Source organism: Calypte anna, chromosome 7 (genome assembly GCF_003957555.1).
Source record: "Calypte anna isolate BGI_N300 chromosome 7, bCalAnn1_v1.p, whole genome shotgun sequence".
Lineage (NCBI taxonomy): Eukaryota > Metazoa > Chordata > Aves > Apodiformes > Trochilidae > Calypte > Calypte anna.
In genome coordinates, this window is record NC_044253.1 from 38,601,891 (window position 1) to 38,623,799 (window position 21,909).

At 40.7% G+C, this 21,909-nt stretch overlaps 3 protein-coding genes across 5 annotated transcripts; 2 read left to right on the forward strand and 1 right to left on the reverse strand.

Annotated features, from left to right (window-relative positions):
- The first annotated feature begins 5,752 nt into the window (after positions 1–5,752).
- On the forward strand, positions 5,753–13,392 carry ASNSD1 (asparagine synthetase domain containing 1). Its single transcript, XM_030454343.1, has 6 exons — positions 5,753–5,950; positions 7,237–7,290; positions 7,838–7,913; positions 8,777–10,347; positions 11,640–11,821; positions 13,063–13,392. Exons 4-6 carry the CDS (start codon positions 8,869–8,871, stop codon positions 13,319–13,321), a joined length of 1,920 nt encoding a protein of 639 aa, XP_030310203.1. The 5' UTR covers positions 5,753–5,950; positions 7,237–7,290; positions 7,838–7,913; positions 8,777–8,868; the 3' UTR covers positions 13,322–13,392.
- ASDURF (ASNSD1 upstream reading frame) lies at positions 5,755–11,821 on the forward strand. The gene is made up of 5 exons (XM_030454347.1): positions 5,755–5,950; positions 7,237–7,290; positions 7,838–7,913; positions 8,777–10,347; positions 11,640–11,821. Exons 1-4 carry the CDS (start codon positions 5,876–5,878, stop codon positions 8,845–8,847), a joined length of 276 nt encoding a protein of 91 aa, XP_030310207.1. The 5' UTR covers positions 5,755–5,875; the 3' UTR covers positions 8,848–10,347; positions 11,640–11,821.
- Positions 13,393–15,053: 1,661 nt separating the features above from the next.
- On the reverse strand, positions 15,054–21,485 carry OSGEPL1 (O-sialoglycoprotein endopeptidase like 1). Of its 3 annotated transcripts, none has more exons than XM_008496944.2 (8): positions 21,330–21,485; positions 20,934–21,175; positions 19,200–19,587; positions 17,857–18,061; positions 17,627–17,775; positions 16,963–17,093; positions 16,754–16,825; positions 15,054–15,176 (listed from the first exon to the last, which is right to left on the reverse strand). In XM_008496944.2, the coding sequence occupies exons 1-8, from the start codon at positions 21,390–21,392 to the stop codon at positions 15,086–15,088; spliced, it is 1,341 nt and encodes a 446-aa protein (XP_008495166.2). In that variant the 5' UTR covers positions 21,393–21,485; the 3' UTR covers positions 15,054–15,085. The 3 variants fall into 3 exon arrangements, with proteins under 3 accessions (XP_008495166.2, XP_030310206.1, XP_030310205.1); XM_030454345.1 differs by lacking the exon at positions 15,054–15,176 and adding an exon at positions 15,281–15,690; XM_030454346.1 differs by lacking the exon at positions 21,330–21,485 and having other exon boundaries at positions 19,200–19,582; positions 20,934–21,104.
- Positions 21,486–21,909: the final 424 nt, after the last annotated feature.

Here is a 21,909-nt window from a genome sequence, read left to right on the forward strand (position 1 = left end):
GTAATTCATTATACCCCTGATGATAATTTTTCAGCATTTCACTGAGGATGGAAACCAGCAGAGAAAGCTAAAATTATACAAAGAGAGTACAAGAACATTGCCAGCTTCCCATTCTTTTGAGAGCTTTCGTTCTTCAGGATTGGAATAATTCTAGGAATTTACCTGACTTCATAACAATTCATTGTCATGCCTCTTTTTATTGTTGTGTTCTGAAAAGAATCAAATGTTGTCACATCTTGCTCATGTTGCTTGCAATTCTACCAAGAAATGGTAACTATATAGTTTAATGTCATATGCTACTACTGCCAGGCCACTCCAAATGGTCCTTGTTTATGCCCATATAAACTGATACTGACATAACTGCCCCTAACCTATTGAGACTGTAAGAAACATTTGACAAAGATTGTTTATTCTAAATTCAGTGGTCTTATCTCTGCCTTCCACTGCTAATGAATGTCTGCCAGTTTCACTGATACTCTCATATTCTTTTGAAAAGGTTTAAAAGTTTGCTCTTACAGCATTAGCTGAACTTACAGTGTGTAAGCTCAGATTTTAACCAATGCATAGCTAATGTTAGTTTTGGGCTATTTTTTTCCTTTTTTTCAGAAAGCAACCTTACTGTCTTGATTATAGAAATGCTAAATACTGGTATTTTACACTACAGAAATGTTGAAATATTTCTAAAAATTGTTACTTGCATGTTCAATGTTGCAGAATGGTATCATTTATCTAGGCTACCTCTCTCATATGTGCCAATGTGTGTCACTGACAGAAAGACCTTTTTTAAGTTTTCTACTCCCTGAAGTAGGGTGTTAAATTCTGAACCACAGTCCATGTTTTGCTACATATCCACCAGTTAAAATACATGAAGAATCATTTGACAATGCTTCTCCCTCATGTTTTCCCTCCTCCAAGCTGTCATATTTGAAATTCAGCCCTGATACCAAGAACTCAGTCAACATTACTGCATTTCAAGTAACTATTTACAGACAGTAAATACTACTAACATGCAAAGCCTACCAACAATTGCATTGCTGGTTTCTTCTTATAGTTCTGCCTGAGAATAGAAGGAAACATTTTGGGAGCTATAATACTATCTGAAAGACAAGGTTCTTGGACCTTACAGTAGTTATAGTCCTTTTGCATAACTAGAAGTCCTTTCTGCTGCCAATTAGCACAACTGTGGCTTAGATTTCCTCTCTGTATTTACCTATATCAGTCAGGCACTTTTGACTTTTAAGGATCTTTTTAAAGCAGCCAGAGCACAAAGTATCCTATGCATCATTAGATGATGGTGAACAAGTATAACCCTCAAGACTGACAACTCTAGTAAGATGTTGATTACTTCAGTCCCAGGTTATTTTGCTATGTATGAAGCCTGATGAGAACCAAAGCTCCAAACAGAGAAAGGCTAAGAGGAGGAAGGGCAATGGGTAAGTGGGAAGCCCTCAGCATAGCCTAAGACACAAAAATCCAAGTATAAAAATGAGTGAGGCCCAACAAACTGTGATAGCATGGCCCCTGGCACATTAGAATTTGAAAAAAGAGTTTCCTTTCAAATAACTACCCTCTCAAAAGCTGGAAAAACTGTATTTTCTCTCCTTGGTATCCAAGTAGTTGGATTAGGAAGCACTAAGTTCAAATATCTGTGAAAATGAGAACAAAGGAACTAAAAGTACTTGAAAGCAACACATTTAACAAATTAATAAAGGTAAGATCCCAATCCAAGTGGGTGTCTTCAAACAAACAGCCTTACCTTCACTCTTGCCTCAGAGAGCCTTGCAGTTATCAGGCATTTACCCCTTTCTACAGTCTAGACAGACATGTTCTGGTCTGCACAAGCTCAAATGTATGCAGGCCCATTTTGTGTCTACAGGAACATGCTATAGGGGACCATAACCCATCCCAGCTGAAGTGACCAAGTCCTTGATTCCAGGAGACACATATTAAAGTAGCACAAGCATGCTGCTGCTTCTCAGCCCATCCTGCTCAGACCTGCCTGTTCCTTCAAAGCAATCTAATATCTGTGTTTTATCTTCAAGAAAATATCAGCTGTATGTAGTAGTAAACACAGTACTTACTGTCAGGGAGGCACTCCCAACAGGAAACAGAAGCAAGCATGTAATCATCCCTCTAGTCCTCTCCAGGCTTCCTAGCTCAGCTTACAAAAAGCAGACTGCTGTGGGCAGGCTGATTCTTCACCCAAGGTATTTGGTACAGTCCTTTTTTCTTTTCTCATTAGGAGAAATGTTAGCACTGATTTGATTTGATTTTGCATCAAGGTGCCCCAGTCCAGGGCAATACAAACGAGGCATGAGTCCATCCAGTGGTCACAAGCAGTCCAAAGCCACTCAGCCCCCTGTTCCTTAGCAGCATCAACACAAGGGCATCCAGTCACCATGCTTCCAGCTTCATCCTGCAAACAAAATATTTGTTATAAGACACAGCTCTTGATTTTTAAAGATCCTTGAATATTCACTGCTCAAAATGTCTGCCTAGAAATCTGATCCCCTGCTCAAACTAGATAGTTACTATAGTAAACCTGTGTGTTGATTACTCAAAGCATGTGAGGAGCTGCTGAGAGAGTTCATAAACAAGAGACAAAATCAAATCTTTAGTTCTACCTTTGCAAAGTACACAACAAGATGTTCTGCACTAAGGAAGGAAAGATTGACAATTAAAGGTCAAACTGTATTCTTAGCTACAGCAACACAAGACCTGAAGACCTCCTATTCACTAGAGCTATTTCATTTGTACACTGCAGAACACAGAGTGAATCAGGAAAGTCTATATGAAACACTCTTATCTTTAAATCAAAAGACAAAAGAAGTCCTTTACAAAAAAAGAAGTATTTTACAGACAAGCTACTTGGTCCATCACTTTTAGAAGCTTTAAGGAATGCAATCAGATTGTAAAAAACAGTGGTTGAGTGAAGCCACACAAATCCTCAGCTATGTTCACAACAGCCTTAAAATCTGCCATGCTTTTAATGAGAAAATTTTATGCATCTATACAGAGGTTTTGTGCAAAGGAGTTTTCAGATTGCTTTAACATTGTATTTTGAGTAAATACTGAAAGAACTGACTGTACTTCAAGCTCATAAAAGTGCTCAGACATTTTGTTTGCAGTAACAGGATTTTAAAAGCAGAAATATTAGTTTGCAAGGGTTCTTTTGCAATCAATAATCTAGATACTTAAGGAAATAAGCCACAACTTTACATAATCTCAGTACACAGATCCAGATCCTTGGTTGTGTAAACTAACTCCCTGCAAATCCTAATGTCCCAATCAAATTATCAGAAGGATCACCATAAAGCACACCCAATTAATTTCAGAAATTGGCAGATACCCTGTGACCATGCTCTCCCCCTCTGGAGACCTCATCTCGCTTATATCCCAGGCTCCAGTCTGTCTTTGACTGTCTCTGGATTCACCAGCCAGCCAGCAGTTTTGGCTTGCTCTCTTGTGGCCAACATTAGAGCTACAATTGCCCTTGCTGCTGATCTGGAGTGCTCTGAAGTGGAAGTTTCCTCAGCTGACAGTCACAGCTGAACTCAGTAAATAACTCAAGTCTGAAGCCACAATCAAGTTATCGTGGCCCAACATGTTACCAGACATCAGTTTAGATGAAGAACTGAGTACACACAGATCTCCAGCCCACTGCAAGGCATGGAACTTGGCACTGCCAAGCCTCGAAGGCATTATCAGTGCTACCTTGTACCTCTCACATCCATAAAATCATCTGACACAAATGGCCTGCCAGCAGCTGGAAATGGTCTTCAAGGCTGTTAGTGGTTTTCAGAAGGATATCCTAACATTTCCAGCATGCATTTACCAGTCTGTCAGAACTTGAACTTCTTTACTTGAGGATGCTGCTTTGGGTATGTTTTTGCTAATATGTGATGGCAATTTCAAATATTTTCTGCCATCAGTGACTGCCTGTTTTGGACCTGTGAGCTATTGGTAGCAGTCTATAAGCTTGGAATGGCTTTTGAGTCTTTAGAATATTTAAAGGACAATATTTTAAAATATGGAAAGGGATAACATAAGACCAAAAAGTAACTGTAATGTTCCTACATCAAGTACCTTGAAAAAGTCTCAAACTCTGCACTGATATCCACTAATGCTCATTAACAAATAAAATCTGTTTTCCATGAAAATCAGCAGATTTCTGATTTCCTGTGATTCACAGTTTATTCACCAATTAATTCAGTCATCAATGAGAGCATGGAACTGATTTCACAAGTAAATCAAACTCAAATCATTTTTTACCTGATTGGTGCTACTTTAGGATATTTTTGGAACCTTCTTTTCACACTAACTGGCTCCTTTTACAATTTCTCAGCCTAAACTTATTTATGATCCTCATGTGTTATCCCTGTGCTATCATTATCCTGCCACTTAGCTTCTCCCCTCATGTATTTAAAAACAAAGACAATGCATCACAGTAATGTATCTATAATGGAATGGAAGTGACAGAAGAATATTAAGACCATCCTACCAAACAGGAAAACCATAGCATCATAGAATGGTAGGGGCTGGAAGAGACCTCCTGGAGATCATCAACAGTCTTAAGGGCAGGGTCTCAAGTTGTGCCAGGGGAGGTTTAGGTTGGAGATGAGAAAGAATTTCTTTCTGGAGAGGGTGATCAGGCATTGGAATGGGCTGCCCAGGGAAGTAGTGGATTCTCCGTGTCTGGAGATCTTTCCAAAGAGCCTGGATGTGGCACTGAGTGCCATGGGCTGGGAACCACGGGGGAGTGGATCAAGGGTTGGACCTGATGAGCTCTGAGGTCCCTTCCAACCCAGCCAGTTCCATGATTCTATGAACTCCAACCCCCTGCCAGAGCAGGATCACTTAAGGCAGGTCACATAGAAATGTGTCTTCAAAGTTCCCACAGAAGACTCTACAACGTCTCAGGGCACCCTGTGCCAGTGCTCCTTCACCCTTAGAGTAAAACAGTTTTTCTTCATGTTGAGGTGGAACTTCCCGTGTTCCAGTGTGTGTCCTATCACAGGGTGCCACTGAAAACACTGGCTCCTTCTGAACACTGACCCTTCAGAGATTTATAAACTGTAGTCAGATGCCCTCTGTTTTCTCCATACTAACCAAGCCCCAAGTCTCTAAGCCTCTCCTCAGAAGACAGATGTTCCAGTCCCCTCAGCATCCTTGTAACCCTCTCTTGGACTCTCTCTAGAGTCTCTAGGGATGGATCTCTGTCCCTTTTCAGCTGGGGAGCCCTGACCTGGACACAGGACTCCAGATGGGCTCTCACTAAGCAGAACAGAAGATGGGGTGGGGAAGGTGGGCACGGAGGGACCACCATACGATCTTAATATGCGTCAATATTACCTAAGTTTCTCTCTCCTCCAGAACAGGTGTTTCAGGGCAAAGTACCCAGAGTCGCCACGACACCGAACCAAGGCAAAGCACTTTTTTTTTTTTTTTTTTTACCCCCCTCATTTTTTTGTTTTCTCCCTTGACAAAGCCCAGCTCCAGCCCTCTCTCCACACCGCTTTTTCACCTTGGCTTTGCCACCAGGGCCCCCAGCAGCAGGGATCAGCCGGGTTATGAGGGCAGTGACGAACCGGACCGGACCGTGCGGGGCACTGCGGATTCCCGCCCTTCCCCTCAGCCGTTACGGCCAACGGCAACCCCGCGCGCTGACGCCTAACGGCAGCCGGCGCGTGACCCGTGACGCCTCGCAGCGGCGGCAGCTGATTGGTCCGCACGCACCCCGAGCCCCGCCGGCCGCTGGGGGCTGGCGCGCGCACAGGTGGTGCCGCCGCCTCAGCTTCAGCCTCCGCCTCTGCCTCAGCCGCTCCCTCAGCCTCAGCCTCCGCCCGGTGTGTGATCCCGGGTCTCGGCAGGGGGGATGTCAGGCTGTCCGCCCCGGCAAGAGGAAGGGGAGAGCGCAAAGCAGCGCCAGAAGGAGGAGCTAAGCCGGAGGGTGAGCGGAGGCGGCCTGCTGCTAGGCGGCTGGGAGCGTGGGAGGGGCTTGAGGCCGCGTTTCCCTTCGCGTGTGCCCCTGTCATACCTCGGGTGTGTGGGGTGGGCTGAGGCGCGACCCAGGCCCTGCTGCCGCGGGGGAGGTGGCGGCCGTGGAGCCTGTGACGCTCAGTGCGATCGGCGTGAGGCAGCGGAGAGAGAATCCTGTCAGGAATTCGGGCCCCTCGGGTACGGGGCTGTGAGGAGAGCGGCTGCCGTGGAGTGGGTGTGGGCATCGCTGTTAGCTGTCCTATAACATCCGTATTTGTTGTTGTTTGGGGTTCCAAGTTGACTGGAAATGTCGGGGGAGTCGCAGCCTTTCCTCTGCAGTATCTCCTTCACCTTAGGATCTCAGGAAGTTCCCCGGGGTTTCAGTCCCAGAGGCCGGCACTCCGCACTCACCTGCTGCCTTTTCCGTGGTGCCAGTAGCTTTCTTGGCTTGAAATCTGTCAAGTCCTCTGGAACTGCTTTCCATCAAAATATTCCTTCCCCTGTGGCTGTGTTGTATAAAGCCAGTGGTGTTTCGATATTCTAGGAAGGTGTAAAGCAAGGACATAACACTGTTGCAGGTCGTAATTTCTGTAATACTGAAGTGGCTGCATTAGTCCGGAGGAGAGGACATTTGTTTTGTCTGGTGGATTTGGAAATACAAGATACTGATCTAACTGCTGGAAAAGTTGTGTTTTCTGCATGCCACATGCAGTTTGGTTGACCTGCCTCTGTGGGAACTCTCTGCTGTTGCACCATTTCCAGGAGACATAAAGGAAGAACAGACAAAACAGTATTGTTTGTTTCTAACAAAAAGCAATAGAAAGGCTTCCCTGGCTCATAGAACAGTTTTAGGAGGCATTGGGTTTTTTATTGGTTTCATTTTGAGAATACCTTTGATTATCAAGTGTATTGTAGATATTATGCTAAATGTTGTTTTCTGAAGTTACTTGATGTCTTATTAGGTTTTTGCATTCTTTCTTTTGTGAGGGGAAAAATGTGATTTCTGACTGTAAACAGCTAGAAGCACTCTGGCTTCCCAGTGGAGCTTTCTTTTGAGGGCAGGAGAAATATCAATCCATGCAAGATAACACATTTCTAGGGTAGTTATTTAGTATTTCATTTTTATCTCTACTTCCACTTTGCCTTCAGTGGTCTGTTCAGCTGTCTTAAAATATCAGCAGGGCTGCTCAGCACCAGGATTATAATACAATGGTTTATTTTTAAAAATTAAATCAAAGTGTGTCTTTTCCCTTTCAGATTAAAGAACAGAAGGTTGTAGTCGATGAGCTTTCAAATTTAAAGAAGAACCGGGTAAGTATTTACAGATTTGTTTTTGGCTAGTTCATTTTAGCATCAGAGAAGTAAGCATAGAGACAAGGAGGGAAACAAAGTTGCAGCACACTGTCTTGAATTTGTTTTAATGCAGATTTTAGTACAGGTGTGTTCTGCTGTTCTCAGAATAATTTGTTCTCCAAATGATTTATGCACACTTATGCAGTATAATGCAATACATTGTTGGAGGGTTTTTTTGCCTTTTTATTTTTATTTGAGTTACTTCATTAAGATGTTTGAGTTGATAAAAAAATTTAGTGAAGTATCCCTACTTTTAATGCATATGTGCTTTAAAATAGAATGTGATCCCTCTATGTTTGAGGAGAAGAGAAATGCAGAACAGTCATGGGCTGATCATAAAATGTTTTTGATGGTATGACATCAGAATGTTGGTGTTGTCAGGGCAGAACTCATCCTTGTGGCTTAAAAGTGAAGGGGTATCCCTGAGGATCTGTATCAGCTTCTACTGCAGAGTGACTGCCAGTTTGTTGTTTTGACTTCCTGCCTTGTTGGTTTTGTTTTACAGAAAGTTTATAGGCAGCAACCCAACAGCAACATATTCTTCCTTGTTGACAGAACAGAAACACTGTCTCAATGCAAAAGTAAGTTTGCTGTGTAAATGGTTAACTCTTTAAAAGCTGTATTGTAGCTGTCAGTGATTCAATGGGTATATTAAAATGAAAACTGGAAAGTGTACATCAAATGCAAATTTGACTTCAGGCACGTGCTTCTTTTTTTGGGTTCAAAAAATGTAAAAGTGTGCCCACGGCGTGATGGTGGAAGGGCAAGAGTGACTGCCCCACAAGAGCCATTATTCTTAGTGCCTTTTGGGAAGCTGTGTAGTGCTTTGCCCCTTAGTAATTTTAAAAGTCTTAAAACATACATGGGATGAGTAGGAAGAAAATAAAAGACATGGTAAACTGAGGGCTAAGCTAGAAATATTTAGAGAGTTGAAAGCCTGTATCTATGGGATTATGAAGATAGGAGACAGAATGATAGTGTTGACTGAACAAACATTAGGGATGTATAAATTTATTTTGTGGAATGAACAATTGCTGCTCTAGTTTCCTTTCCTTTGATTTAAGTAAATAGTGTTGACATTTAACTTGACAGTTTACTTTTCTTATGATAAATGTGTAAGTAATACTGATTATAGAAGCAATAGCTGACCATTCCCCTAATTCTTGTACTTGCAGAGTGGTTTACTTTGGGAAGAAAAACAAGAATTGTATCTTTATTTAATTAAAGAGGAATAACCTAGAGTGGGCTATGTTTGTGTTCCATCAGTACTGTAGCAGTTGTATGACATAGGATTTTGTGTTTATCTCTTTAATTGAACAAGGGACTGGAGTTACTATTTTTTAGATATTCTCTTAAAGGTACCTACTCATAAACCTTTTGTTTTTCTGTCTACACATACCTGTATGAAACTGATCATTTGTGTATTTGTTTTCATCTCGCACAGATACCTTAGATGAGTTGAAGAAAGCCCATCAGGAGATGGAAAATTCTGACAAGACTAAAGTCAAGAAATAGTCATCTGAATTCAGAGTCACAATGTGTGGTATTTGTTGTGTTGTTACCTTGTGCAGCCAGCATCCTATTTATGATTTCTTCAACAAAGACATACTCTGCCATCTGCAGAGAAGAGGACCTGACAGTAGCCAACAGTTGGTAAAAACCGTGTCTGATCTCTCTTATGAATGTCTGTTTTCTGGCCATGTACTTCACTTGAGGGGACCGCTGACTCCTCAGCCTCTGGAAGATGCCAATAACAATGTTTTTCTTTGGAATGGAGAGATTTTCAGTGGAGTGCAGGTAGCAGATGTAGAGAATGACACTGAAGTGATGTTTCGACATCTTGCATTATGCAGCAGTGAAGCAGACATCTTGTCACTCTTCTCATCGCTGCAGGGACCCTGGTCTTTTATTTATTATCAAGCTTCTCATCACAGTTTATGGTTTGGTAGAGATTATTTTGGTCGTCGTAGTTTGCTTTGGCAATTCAGTAAAGAGCCTGGCAGTGCTTTCTGTCTCTCATCTGTAAGTGTTCATTCTGAATCAGGTCATCAGTGGCAAGAAATCCCAGCAGCTGGAGTTTTCAAAATTGATCTCAAAGCTTGTGCAACAACTAAATCTTTGTCTTTAAGATTGTTTCCATGGAAGTACAGCTGCACAGAGAAAGCAGCAGAAGCAATATTTAGTCATGTTCTGGACCAAGTTTCAAAAGACTTACCAAAAGACATACCTCTTGTGATAAATGCATCAGAACTATGTCTCACAGCACCAGTTATCCCCTTAAATAAAACCATTTCTGAAGCTTCAGGTGGATGTCCAAGCACTAATGTTACCAACACTATCCATATGGTTTCTGTAGAAACTCTTCAAGGATTTCTTGCAGAAGAACACAGGAAAAAACTGGTCCATCAGTTTATTGGTGTTTTAAGTGAAGCAGTGAAGAGACGAGTTTTATCTCTCTTTAGAGATGAAGATGAGAAAAGAAGAGAAACACCCAGCATGTCTGAGAGGAAAGCACACATTGCCGTGCTCTTTTCTGGTGGCATTGATTCAATGGTTATTGCAGCCCTTGCTGATAAACATGTGCCTTTAGGGGAACCAATTGATCTTCTCAATGTTGCTTTCATGGTCAAAGAACATGCTAAGCAAAAGGGTACCACTAAAAAAACTACCTGGGAAGCACAGCTTGGTTTGCCTTGTCCTCAGGAAAGTTGTAAAGATCTTGATGCTACAACTGGTGCTCATTTGTCCTGCTTTGATGTTCCTGATAGAATCACTGGTAGGGCAGGACTGAAAGAATTAGAAGTCATTAATCCTTCAAGAACCTGGAACTTTGTGGAAATTAATGTTACACTAGAGGAACTGAAAAAAAAGAGACAACAATGCATCAGTCACTTAATCTATCCACTGGATACAGTCTTGGATGACAGCATTGGCTGTGCAATTTGGTTTGCTTCCAGAGGAGAGGGTTTAATTAGTAACCAAGGAGAACTGAAACCATATAAAAGTCCTGCAAAGGTACTGGTTGTTTGCTGCCTGATGCTTGACCTGTGAATGTAAAAACAGTTGTGTGGCTTCAGAAATCAGGAGGGTCTGGAATATTCACAAGGCTTCAGAAATTCAGTGGCAGAGTAGAGTATAGTTCTGCACTGATAAACTTTGTGTAATTCTGGAATTAAAACTACACTCAGTTCTTTTGTCCTGTAATCGGTATGACTTCTCATTAGCTTGAATAAGCAAGTGTCACTAGGAAAAAAATTTTGGCAATCATCTATCAGTTGTGGTGTTTAAACTCCAGTAGTGAGTAACTGCTGTTCAATCCAAACAGAACAGGTTAACCAGTTTAGAGATAAAGATTAATGAAGCATTAAGCAATACTATTTTGTGCTAGCATCCCAATGGCTATTAAATTATTAGCTTGTTAGTCAGGCCATGAGAAAATCATCATTAATAATGACAGAAAAGATGTTCCAAAAAAACACCACCAGCAAAACCTGCAAGAAACCCAATAGTTTGTGTAAAAACTGCAGCTGTAGAACACAGTATGTTTAGCTGACTAATGTACTTCAGGATGTGCACCTCAGGTTTGCAAATGACACAAATTCACCTTGGCTTCTGATTATGTTGAAATTGGTCATGTGTTAATAAATCATTAAGCAAAGTTTCATTCAACCATCAGTTACTGCTCTGCACAGGTGAAAAACTGGTTGAGCACCAACTGCTGTCAGATTAGTAAAACACCTCTGACTTACATTAAAAACACTGCCACTTGTATTGTGAATTGCTGCTGAGTTTTCTCCTGAAATATTTTAATGTGCTTATCATTGAAGAGACAGCAATCTGGCACATAGTTATTCCTTGTACTGCAGTTATTAACCCAGTAGCTGGTAGATTAATAAAAAAAATCATCTAGATGTACATTCAGATGAGTAATTAAAACACTTGTAATCTATAGCAACCTTTTTTTCATCAAGGCTGGTGCCCAACAAATGCTTTTTATTGTCAGAGAAACTAACAAAGACATTCTTCAACATTAACACACAAAATTATTTTAGTGTCTTTTCCTTGCGTCAGAAATCTTTGTACTTCTAGGTCTGATTGTAAACCTACTTCAGGTTTCCAGTGACTTTATTTGGAACTGTTTCAGGCTTTGTAAACACATAAGGCACATCCCATGGTGACAGGTTTAGAAGATGTGTGAAAGTTAGGCTTCTGATATAAGATAAAAGATATATATAAGATATAAGATATAAGGTCTGCTACATATAAGCTTGCTTAGGTATTAAGAAAGATTTCTTTTGGTTTCCTAGGTTGTGCTTACAGGAATTGGAGCAGATGAACAGCTTGCTGGGTATTCTCGACACCGTGTTTGCTTCAAAACATGTGGCTTAGAGGGTCTGAATAAGGAGCTTGAAATGGAGCTGGATCGCATTGCTTCCAGAAACCTGGGCAGAGATGACAGGATTATTGGTGATCACGGAAAAGAAGCCAGGTATTATTATTTTAACGTGAGGCAAGGCTGATTTTTCTGCTTAGATTCTGCTTTTAACACTCTCAACAGAAAGTTCCTTGACACTTCTGTGCATTTTATTGAGTTCTGTTGCAGTTTCGTTACTGTCTTGTGGGATTTTTTGTTTTGTTTTCAAAAAGTAGTCCAGAGTACTGTGAAAGAGTTATTTAAGGAAATGTAGCAATTTGAACATTGCGTTTCTATCTAGAAGTTTTAAGCAGCAGCAGTAGATGTCAGGAGAGTAAAAATCAGGTGATTTTTTCATTTTAAGTAGAATAGTTCTCTGCACGACTGTGAAGTGTTGTGGTTTTGGGGAGTGACTTTGGAGAATGACAGCGTAACATAGAAGCCACCTATTCCTGTCTGTACAATAAAGGCATGATCAATACTCACTGTATTTTCTTGCTTGTTCAGTCAGAACACCTAAGGAATCCTTTTATGCGTTCACTTCCTCCTTGCCACCAACTTGCAAAACAAAATCCTCAGGTGTTGTCCAATAGCAAAGGTTCCCCAGGTGCATGAAAGGTCTTTTCACGTGGTCTTTGAGGTAGTGTTTTTAAAAATCTGTTCTTACTTGCACGTTTTCAGTTTAGCAGTTTGAGAGGTCAGGCTTGCGATTAGTTATGAATGCCTGGAATTGGGAATGCCATCAGAATTTGTTGTGTAAATCTTTGTTTCAAATTCACAGTGTAGCTTCATACAGTATTTTTAAATACTTAGAAATTGAAGTGTTACTTTAAAATTTACCTTGCTCTTTCATTGCATTTTCTGACTTTCTTCATAATGTGTTTTGTATATACCAAACATTTCTGATGCTTGTTTTTATATGATTAGGTTTTTTGCCCCTGTGCTCAGCCCTGGTGAGGCCACACCTCGAGTCCTCTGTCCAGTTCTGGGCCTCTCAGCTCAGGGGGCAAGACAAGAGGGCACAAAGGGTCTCAAGTTGTGCCAGGGGAGGTTTAGGTTGGAGATTAGAAAGAATTTCTTTCTGGAGAGGGTGATCAGGCATTGGAATGGGCTGCCCAGGGAAGTAGTGGATTCTCCGTGTCTGGAGATCTTTCCAAAGAGCCTGGATGTGGCACTGAGTGCCATGGGCTGGGAACCACGGGGGGAGTGGATCAAGGGTTGGACTCGATGAGCTCTGAGGTCCCTTCCAACCCAGCCAGTTCTATGATTCTATCAAGTTTTTAAAGGGTCTTTCCCCACGTGTATATCTCCTTCAGGTTTCCTTTTCTTGACGAAGAGGTGGTTTCATTCCTCAATTCTCTGCCCATCTCAGAAAAAGCCGACCTGACTTTACCGCGAGGAGTCGGTGAGAAACTGATCCTGCGCCTTGCAGCCCAGGAGCTGGGTCTCACAGCCTCAGCTGTTCTGCCAAAAAGAGCTGTTCAGTTTGGGTCTCGGATTGCAAAATTAGAGAGCACTAATGAGAAAGCATCTGACACATGCAACAGATTGAAGTTACTGGCAGTAGATGAATGATAAAGCTACATCTTGACATGTTGCATTTATTCTGTATGCAAATTCAATAAATCTTTGAAGTTTTCTTAGAATGTTTGTTCTGGTTGTTTACCTACTTGCTAGCATCACAGAATTCTCCTTCATTTGCTCCTCTGGCTTGCTTCTTCCTTTACACCTTTAGCTCTGCTACTTTTTCTGCTAAAGTTGTGTCCTGGTTTGGGCCAGGATAAAGGTGATTTTCTGTCTTGTACTTTTGCTTTTAGCTAAGTCTCTTGTAAGCAGTTGTTAAACAGTGACAAGTTGCAAAGTATCCATAATGTAAGTTCTATCCTTCCCCCCCCTACAAACCTACCTCATTATTCCTAGCTGATGTTTTGTATTTGCTTGCTTTTAAGTGTACCATCAGCTTGGTTTTTAAAAAAATACTCAAGACCAGCTACTTTTAAGCAGCTTTTCAGAAGCATTAGCAGCTGCTTTCTAAAGTGTACGAGCTGTGAATTCATCCCTTGGTGCTTTCAATTTTCAGCCACAAATTAAAAAATCCTCTACAGAATGAAACAAAGAAGTAAACCTGTCAAGACACTTGTGCTCTATAATCACTGTTCAAAGGCCATGAGGCCATCTGACAGCACAGATCTTTAAATTTTGCAGTCTCTTTTATTTGATACACTGAGCTAGACCAGCAAATCATCATGATAGCATTTCCAGTTCCTTATTACAAGATATTCCCACTTGAATATTTCAAAAGGTCTCCACAATAATTGCTTGATAAGTTACTTTATGAAAAGATAAATTACTTGTAGTTTAAATCCCAGGAAAATGAGACCAGAAACACTATGAAACAAAGTCTAACACCTCTGTCATCTTCTAATGCTCTTTGTGCAAGGAAGGATCTTCACCTTCCAAAAAAAGTAAGTACTGGTACATGGAACCTTGTGAATTTGTGACATTGTGCCCGAAAACAAACTTTTAAAACAGTTTTAAAGACAAGCAAGTCAGTTGTCTTAACTGCTCCACCAATCCCCTCCACTTACTGGTATTTGAATAAAGGCAATTGTAAAATGCAGTATGAGTTAGAAAACTGAAATAATACTTAAAAGGCTTAATATTTCAAGTATTTGTTCCAGTAAATACCATTGCACTGAATAATAATGTAAAAGCACACTGATTAACAAAAGGCAAGGGCAGATAAATCTCTTACTCATATCAAACCTTGGAACTTAGATCTTAACAGCTCACTTACATGGTGATTAATTTTACTGAGGTGTTAAAGGAGAAAATGAAAAGGCACTAGTCCTGTGCCTCAAAGTATTAATTCTATAGAAGTAAAGACAGGCTTTAACACCAGCAGAAATTGGGGTGCTCCTGAAATTACTGAAAATCTGCCCTCTCTCACCCTCACTTTCTGTAACTTCTCAATCATGCAAGCTCTGATTTATTTTTTATACATGTAGATTATGAACATCATATATTACACTGTTAAATAACATGTCAGATTATAACTATAGAAGCCTTATTCTAAGTGTTAAGAATGGAGGTATTTTAATTTGTATAAATTTACTTTTATTTGTATAAATTTACTTTGCTTTTTTTTTGTTATTAATACCTAGAACTCTCAGCCATTTGTGGAACAGTAACTGCAGTCATTTTGGGATACCACAGAGTATTTATTTTTCTGACAAGTTTTTGTCAACACAGTCCAGTCACTGTCAGGAAACGTAACAATAAATAAAATAAAACAGTAATGAACAAGTTATAGTGGCATTTACTTTACTATGTTTCTTTTTAAGATGCCAACCACCTTATCTTCTTCAGTTTTGGCAGCTTGATGGCATCTTCTTCAACTCTTTTTGAAATATCAATTCCAAGCGGAGCTCTAGAAAACAAAGATTATGTATTTTTAACATAAGTAATTTTATTGCCATGTCACACACATCTGCAGACTCACAATTTTTATTTTATTTGTCTTTTCACAGGGTGTGGGACTCACAGTATTGCTTGCAGATTCCCTGTACTGTAAGTCTGTCTGCATGACCATCAAAATGGTCCATCTGAAGCTGTACCTAGAAACATTACACTAAGGAAATGTTTGCATTTGTAGCCATTCCCAGCTCAGGCAAACACAGCTGTTATTTCTAAGCCATCTTTGGGGGCTTAGATTCTGATTTTAGCTGCTAACTCATTTTACATCTCACTGATGAAGGCAAGACATACTGGAGACTCACATGGGATAATATTTAAGAATATTTAAGAATGTACATTCTAAGGCAAGTAAAATTTAGTATTTTAATCACTGAGCTATATAAGGCAAGTGATTTTTGAAGAGGAGTATTCTTGTCATTTTTCATGTGAAAAAACCCTTTTTCCTGGAAGTAGAAAGGGAAAAAAATCTGAAAAAAAAACATTTCCAATTTTAAGACCAGCTCATACTTATGAACTTAGAACTTTTTCAGCCTTAAGTCTAGGATCCACTAAAATCCATGGAACAGGTCTCACCTAAAGTAATTTAAAACCCAGTATTATCACTGGGGAAAAAGTTAAAAAAGAAGTATCAGGTGCTGTCAAATTCTTTTTTCACATGGATTGCTCATTAGGAACACAGAATTTGACTGGGAGGATTTTATGTCTCCAGTGACTGAAGTTCAAGGCAGTGCATTACAGCTTAACTTGCTCCAGCTTTCCCACACCACACTGGCAAGAAGAAAACACAGAGCTGTCAGGATGCCTGGTAACTGAAGGTTCTGATCCAAACCAAACAGAAGTGCCAGACACCAGCATTTGTATTTCCCAAGCTTCTGTGTCTTAGAATCCTAGAATGGGCTGGGTTGGAAGGGACCTCAGAGATCATCAAGTCCAACCCTTGATCCACTCCCGCTGCAGTTCCCAGCCCATGGCACTCAGTGCCACATCCAGGCTCTTTGGAAAGATCTCCAGACACGGAGAATCCACTACTTCCCTGGGCAGCCCATTCCAATGCCTGATCACCCTCTCCAGAAAGAAATTCTTTCTCATCTCCAACCTAAACCTCCCCTGGCACAACTTGAGACCCTGCCCTCTTGTCTTGCTGAGAGTTGCCTGGGAAAAGAGCCCAACCCCCCCCTGGCTCCAACCTCCTTTCAGGGAGTTGGAGAGAGTGATGAGGTCTCCCCTGAGCCTCCTCTTCTCCAGCCTCAACACCCCCAGCTCCCTCAGCCCTTCCTCACAGGAATTCTGCTGGATCCCTTCACAGCCTCCTTGCTCTTCTCTGGACCTGCTCCAGCACCTCAAGCTCCTTCCTGAGGGGCTGAGGGGCCCAGAACTGGACACAGGACTCAAGCTGTGGCCTCACCAGGGCTGAGCACAGGGGCAAAGATGCAAAGTCTTGCAAAGATGCTCCTCATCAGCTTCTGCTGGGATTTTTGGTCTACACCTCCCCTACCCCCTGGAGAACTGGGACTGAACTGAGTCACTTACTTCGGTTCGTAGCGGATGCCTTCAGCACTCTGTAAGACACCAAGTCCTGCACGTAACCTTTCAATGCCATTCCTAAATGAGAAAGCAATCAGGTGGAAACATGTCCTAACTGAAGAGGTGTGTGTGGTTCAGCCACCAAAAGCAGGAGTTTGTGACTGGTGTCAGCCTTTAAAGGACACCCTAGAAACACAAAGAGAACCAACTCTTACCATGCAATCATAACGCCGTTATCAGTGCACAGTCTTGGAGGAGGACACAGGAAAGCAAAATCATTCACATCTGCCAAAGTCTGTAGACCTTTTCTGATATACTGATTGCTTGCAACTCCTCCTGATACAACCTGACAGCAGTTTCCAGAAAAAAAAAAGGCATTAACTGAAACAGTACTGATGGGTCACACTGAACTAACATCCTATTTACAAAAGTTATCAGCTTAAGTTCTCAAGACAGCAATAAAAATGCATTTGAAGATTAAAACATGTAAGAATATGGTAAGTCAGAATATTTTGCTAAAAGATATTCCTGAGTAAAGCAGTTTCTAACTAAAACAGCTGTCACCTATTAGGGAGCAGTAGGTCAAATTATGTAGCCTACATTGTTATGGGAGGTCACATTAGATGGTAAGAAAATACCACCTAAAAATGTAGATGTAGATGGAAAATACCATCTAAAAATATCATCTAAAAATAGAGCTACCTCTCTAGCTCAAAACCAAACTGTAAATATCTATGACTACGAATATACCACGATTAATGAAATGCTGTCACACATAATGACATCTTCCTCCTCTATTAGGGCAGCAAGTACACAGCATCTGCATCCTGCAATGATGTTACCGAGTGAAATATAAAAAGAAAATAAATAACTACCCACCAAAGCTGCATTTTTTGATGGCAATATGCCATGTTTTCTGCAGAACAGGATGGCTCGGTACGTCCGCTGGATAATATGAAGAGCCACTGCGTGCTGCACAGCAGCAGCAAGATCCTCCACACAGGACAGGATCTCACCTTCTTGAATACCTATAAAAACGTACCATCAAACAGGTCATCCCCCCAGTATCATCAAACCCAAGCTTTAGATCCAACTTTGTTTAAAAATACCTTCTTCTTTTTCTTTTTGTTCAATAGCTTTATTGACAAGGCTCTGAAGTCCAGAAAAAGAAAAGTCACAGTTCCGGTAGTGCTGCAGGGGGAGTCTGAAGGGGTGCTGGTTCTGGTTCCCAGTCTGAGCCAAGTGCTCAATTGCCTTCCCCCCAGCCATGCCATGGCACTCTGGGTGCTTTCTTAAAGACAGGCGTCTTGCTACCTGGGGAGGCAATCAGCAAGAGACTTGGAAAAGAGAGCTAAATTCATTCCTTCTCTAACTGCATCACTGCATTGGAGTCCATGGAGGCATCAAAAAACCCAATCTAACCTGAAATGACAGACAGGGCACAATAAGATGACCTGTGCTGGCTGGATTGTTTGTTGCTTGAGGGAGTAATGATAAATTACTTTATGAAAAGATAAATTACTTGTAGTTTAAATCCCAGGAGAATGAGACCAGAAACACTATGAAACAAAGTCTAACACCTCTGTCATCTTGTAATGCTCTTTGTGCAAGGAAGGATCTTCACCTTCCAAAAAAAAAGAGTTCTGGTAAATGGAACCTTGTGGATTTGTGACATTGTTACAGGTTTTGCAGGAGTAATAAGAAATGGAATTCTAGAGCAATTTGGGCAAACAGGATGATCAATGAAATCTGCAGGATTATGCTAGAGGCAACACACCCAGACTGCCACACTGCATTACCAGACAGGTAAAACCAGAAAAAAAAAGCTGATTTCAACTTTCAACAATCCCCTTTTCTGACTCCTTTAATTCATATGCACAGCTGCTGTTTAAAAACTCTGCTTGAGTTTGAGAACAAAACTCTTAGGGAATTGATCAGTTTTACAGGCTGAATTCAGTGACCCAGAAAAGATTCTAAAGGCCAAATGAGGTGCTTCAAAACGTGCAAAGAAAAATGCTAAGAAACTTTTTCATTAATATGTATTGGTTTGAAACTGACACCATCTTTTAAAATATCTCCATCAACCTTCTCAAATTCATACAGCCAGGTAGCATAATGGTTGTCAATGAAATTTCCAACCCCAGTTCTGGTTATGTTGTCTACTTGCTAAAAATACAATTAATTTACATATGTTTAAACAGATGGTGTGTGCAGATTTATAACACCTTTGTGTCTTAAATATTTTAAATATATGTAAATAAATATATAAATATATATATATATAAATTAGGCATATAAAAATATTATTAAATATAAGAATTATTTTTAAAAGTTAAACAAAGCTCAAATTACTACTGTTTGTGGGCTGATAAGACTACCACTATGTAATATAACTGCAATAAAAAGAAAAAAAACCCTACATTAGAGCTTCACTTATGGAAAAAAGTATTACCTTATCCAGCATGTCACCTGGGGCTATATCTATGGACTGTCCAAGCAGAAGGAAATCTGAAACTCCTCGAGCTACTGCCAAGATGCAGTGGCCTCCAGAGAGTAAAAGGACCAGGAAGGGGAAGTCCACGGGCTGTGTCAGCCTGATGGTCAGTGCATGAGCCTCCATGTGATGGATGGGGATGAAGGCCTTCTGGTACCTGCTCACCAAGCTGGAGCTGTACTGCAGCCCCACCTCGAGGCTCAGGGCAAGTCCTGGTTTCACTGTTGTTGCAACAGCTGCAAGTTGATGGACAGAAACCCCACTGACTCTCAGTGCCTCTTTCACGACTTGCTCGATGTTTTCCCTGTGAAGCTGCTGTGCCACCAGGGGAATTATTCCACCTGCTCTAGTAAAAACAACAGACAGAAAGGAATAAAAAGACAGAAAAGGAATAAAACCAGAAAGGAATAAAAAAAAACAAAACACCTCTCTGCCTTGTTATATTCATCCTTGTAATAACTGGTTGTAATATATGTTAATGAATTTGTACTCCTAACCAGTGAAATTCAGAATTAAACTGAGAAAGAAGTGAATACAGGGCTAGACAAAGCAGTTAAGACATGGAATTTTCCACTGTTTCAGTGTGAACAAAACAAGGCCCTAACAAGACTAAGTTCTGTCTCGAAGATGATTAGGAGTGTAAGTCTTGTTCTTAAAAGAAGGCACTGCCAAGGCCAACGAGGCACCAAAGGAATGTGAACATCTGCAAAAGGAGAACATAAAGATGTCACAGCCAACAGATCAGGGGAAAGTTATGGCTAGGGTCTGATATTGCCCTGTAACAATATAGTGAAGTCAGCAAAATCAAGCTTGAGGAAGACTTCTTACTTCATCCAAAGACCCCCTGACAATCCCCGGATATCTCCCCAAAAGAGGACTCCACCCAGACTCCACCTATCATGGATATTATAATAACATGATGTAATCCCTATGAATGTGTGTGTAACCCCACCTCCTTTTGAATATTCATAGAATTGTAATCAATAAAAGGTAATTTTAGAGTTTTAGGGGGTGTGTGTGAGCAGAGCAGAAACTCCCCATGCACGCAGCGCTGCTTTGCTCACTGCAATTTTAACCTGATTAATCAATTACAGTTTTATTAATAAGCTAAACCATTAACAGAATATTGAGTCTTGGTCATTTTTAACAACCCTGGTTGTACTAAGGAGGACATTCTCACATAGACATCTATACACCATAGGAGCATATGACTGGGAGGTCAGGAAAGCATTTAACTGACCCTTTTTTGGGACACATTTATCTCTTACATCTATCTGAACACTGCTCCAAAACAGTGCCTGTTACTTAATATTCACAATGCCTCAATCCACTTGCCAGTTCATGTACTTAGCAAACAGTGCCTCCATTTGCTTAACTTGCCTCTAAAAAAACCCGAGACATTTGGTGATTTTCACAGTAGTAATGATTTAATCTTTAACTCGAGCTAGGTAAGTAATCTGCCTCATTTTTAATGAAAATACTGGAGGAAACTTGCTAAACACACAGCATTTTTTATTTCCTCACCCCTAAGCAGTATCTCCAGCAGAAGGTGGTGTTGCCCAAGAGACAGCTCTCTACATTCACCTGCTCCTTGATGAGTTTTCTGTCAAGAAGGCTTTTATACAGATGGCACCACCAGTAACTAAAAACCTCATTATTAAGGTGAAAACCCCGAGAAAAGCTTATTCTTACTGTAAATGGATTTCCCTCTGACAGTGCAGTGCTTCTCCCAGCACACGGCCAGCATCATCCACCACAGCAGCCCCGGTGTCATCACAGCTTGTCTCTATTCCCAGGACCAACTTCCCAGGATGCTGCTTCCCAGAGGAGGCAGAGCTGCTGCTCAGCCACGCAGCTCTCCCCTGCTTCCAAAGGCTTTTGGCAATGCTCCTCATTGTCAAAAATCCTGCCTGGTACTTACGTCTAGGAAAGAACTGTACAGTTGATTATTAGTGGAGGGTTTTTCAGGCATGTGCTCTGGTTTGATTTTCTGAATTTTAGTTGGAAGTTTACATGGCTTTTAAAGTTACAAATGACCACTGCGTAAAGAGGTTGTGGAGACTCCCTCTCGAGATTCCCAAACCCCACCTGGATGCACTGTCCTGCCTTCCCTGGTGCATCCTGCCTTGGCATCTCTGGGACCACTAACATCCTGGGATTCTATTAAGTGGCCCCAAACTGTGCCAGGGAATGTTTAGGTTGGGTGTTAGGGAAGGAAAGATAAAAAGAAAAAGGGAAAAAGGGAAAAGGAAAGCGAAAAAGAAAAGGAAAAGGAGAAAAGAGAAAAGAAAAAGAGAAAAGAAAAAGAGAAAAGAAAAAGAGAAAAGAAAAAGAGAAAAGAAAAAGAGAAAAGAAAAAGAGAAAAGAAAAAGAGAAAAGAAAAGAGAAAAGAAAAGAGAAAAGAAAAAGAGAAAAGAAAAAGAGAAAAGAAAAAGAGAAAAGAAAAAGAGAAAAGAAAAAGAGAAAAGAAAAAGAGAAAAGAAAAAGAGAAAAGAAAAAGAGAAAGAAAAAGAGAAAAGAAAAAGAGAAAAGAAAAAGAGAAAAGAAAAAGAGAAAAGAAAAAGAGAAAAGAAAAAGAGAAAAGAAAAAGAGAAAAGAAAAAGAGAAAAGAAAAAGAGAAAAGAAAAGAAAGAGAGTAATGTTAAAATCCTTACGTTATACTGAAAAA

Excerpts from the sequence above, each read along its gene's own strand:
- ASDURF (XM_030454347.1), top strand. The coding sequence starts at position 5,876 with ATGTCAGGCTGTCCGCCCCGGCAAGAGGAAGGGGAGAGCGCAAAGCAG. Across the intron at positions 7,291-7,837 it reads CAAATTTAAAGAAGAACCGG|AAAGTTTATAGGCAGCAACC; the intron begins GTAAGTATTTAC and ends TTTGTTTTACAG. Across the intron at positions 7,914-8,776 it reads AACACTGTCTCAATGCAAAA|ATACCTTAGATGAGTTGAAG; the intron begins GTAAGTTTGCTG and ends CATCTCGCACAG.
- ASNSD1 (XM_030454343.1), top strand. The coding sequence starts at position 8,869 with ATGTGTGGTATTTGTTGTGTTGTTACCTTGTGCAGCCAGCATCCTATT. Across the intron at positions 10,348-11,639 it reads CATATAAAAGTCCTGCAAAG|GTTGTGCTTACAGGAATTGG; the intron begins GTACTGGTTGTT and ends TTGGTTTCCTAG. Across the intron at positions 11,822-13,062 it reads GATCACGGAAAAGAAGCCAG|GTTTCCTTTTCTTGACGAAG; the intron begins GTATTATTATTT and ends TATCTCCTTCAG.
- OSGEPL1 (XM_008496944.2), bottom strand. The coding sequence starts at position 21,392 with ATGTTAGTGGTCCCAGAGATGCCAAGGCAGGATGCACCAGGGAAGGCA. Across the intron at positions 18,062-19,199 it reads CAGGTGACATGCTGGATAAG|GTAGCAAGACGCCTGTCTTT; the intron begins GTAATACTTTTT and ends TTGCCTCCCCAG. Across the intron at positions 16,826-16,962 it reads AACGGCGTTATGATTGCATG|GAATGGCATTGAAAGGTTAC; the intron begins GTAAGAGTTGGT and ends TTTCTCATTTAG.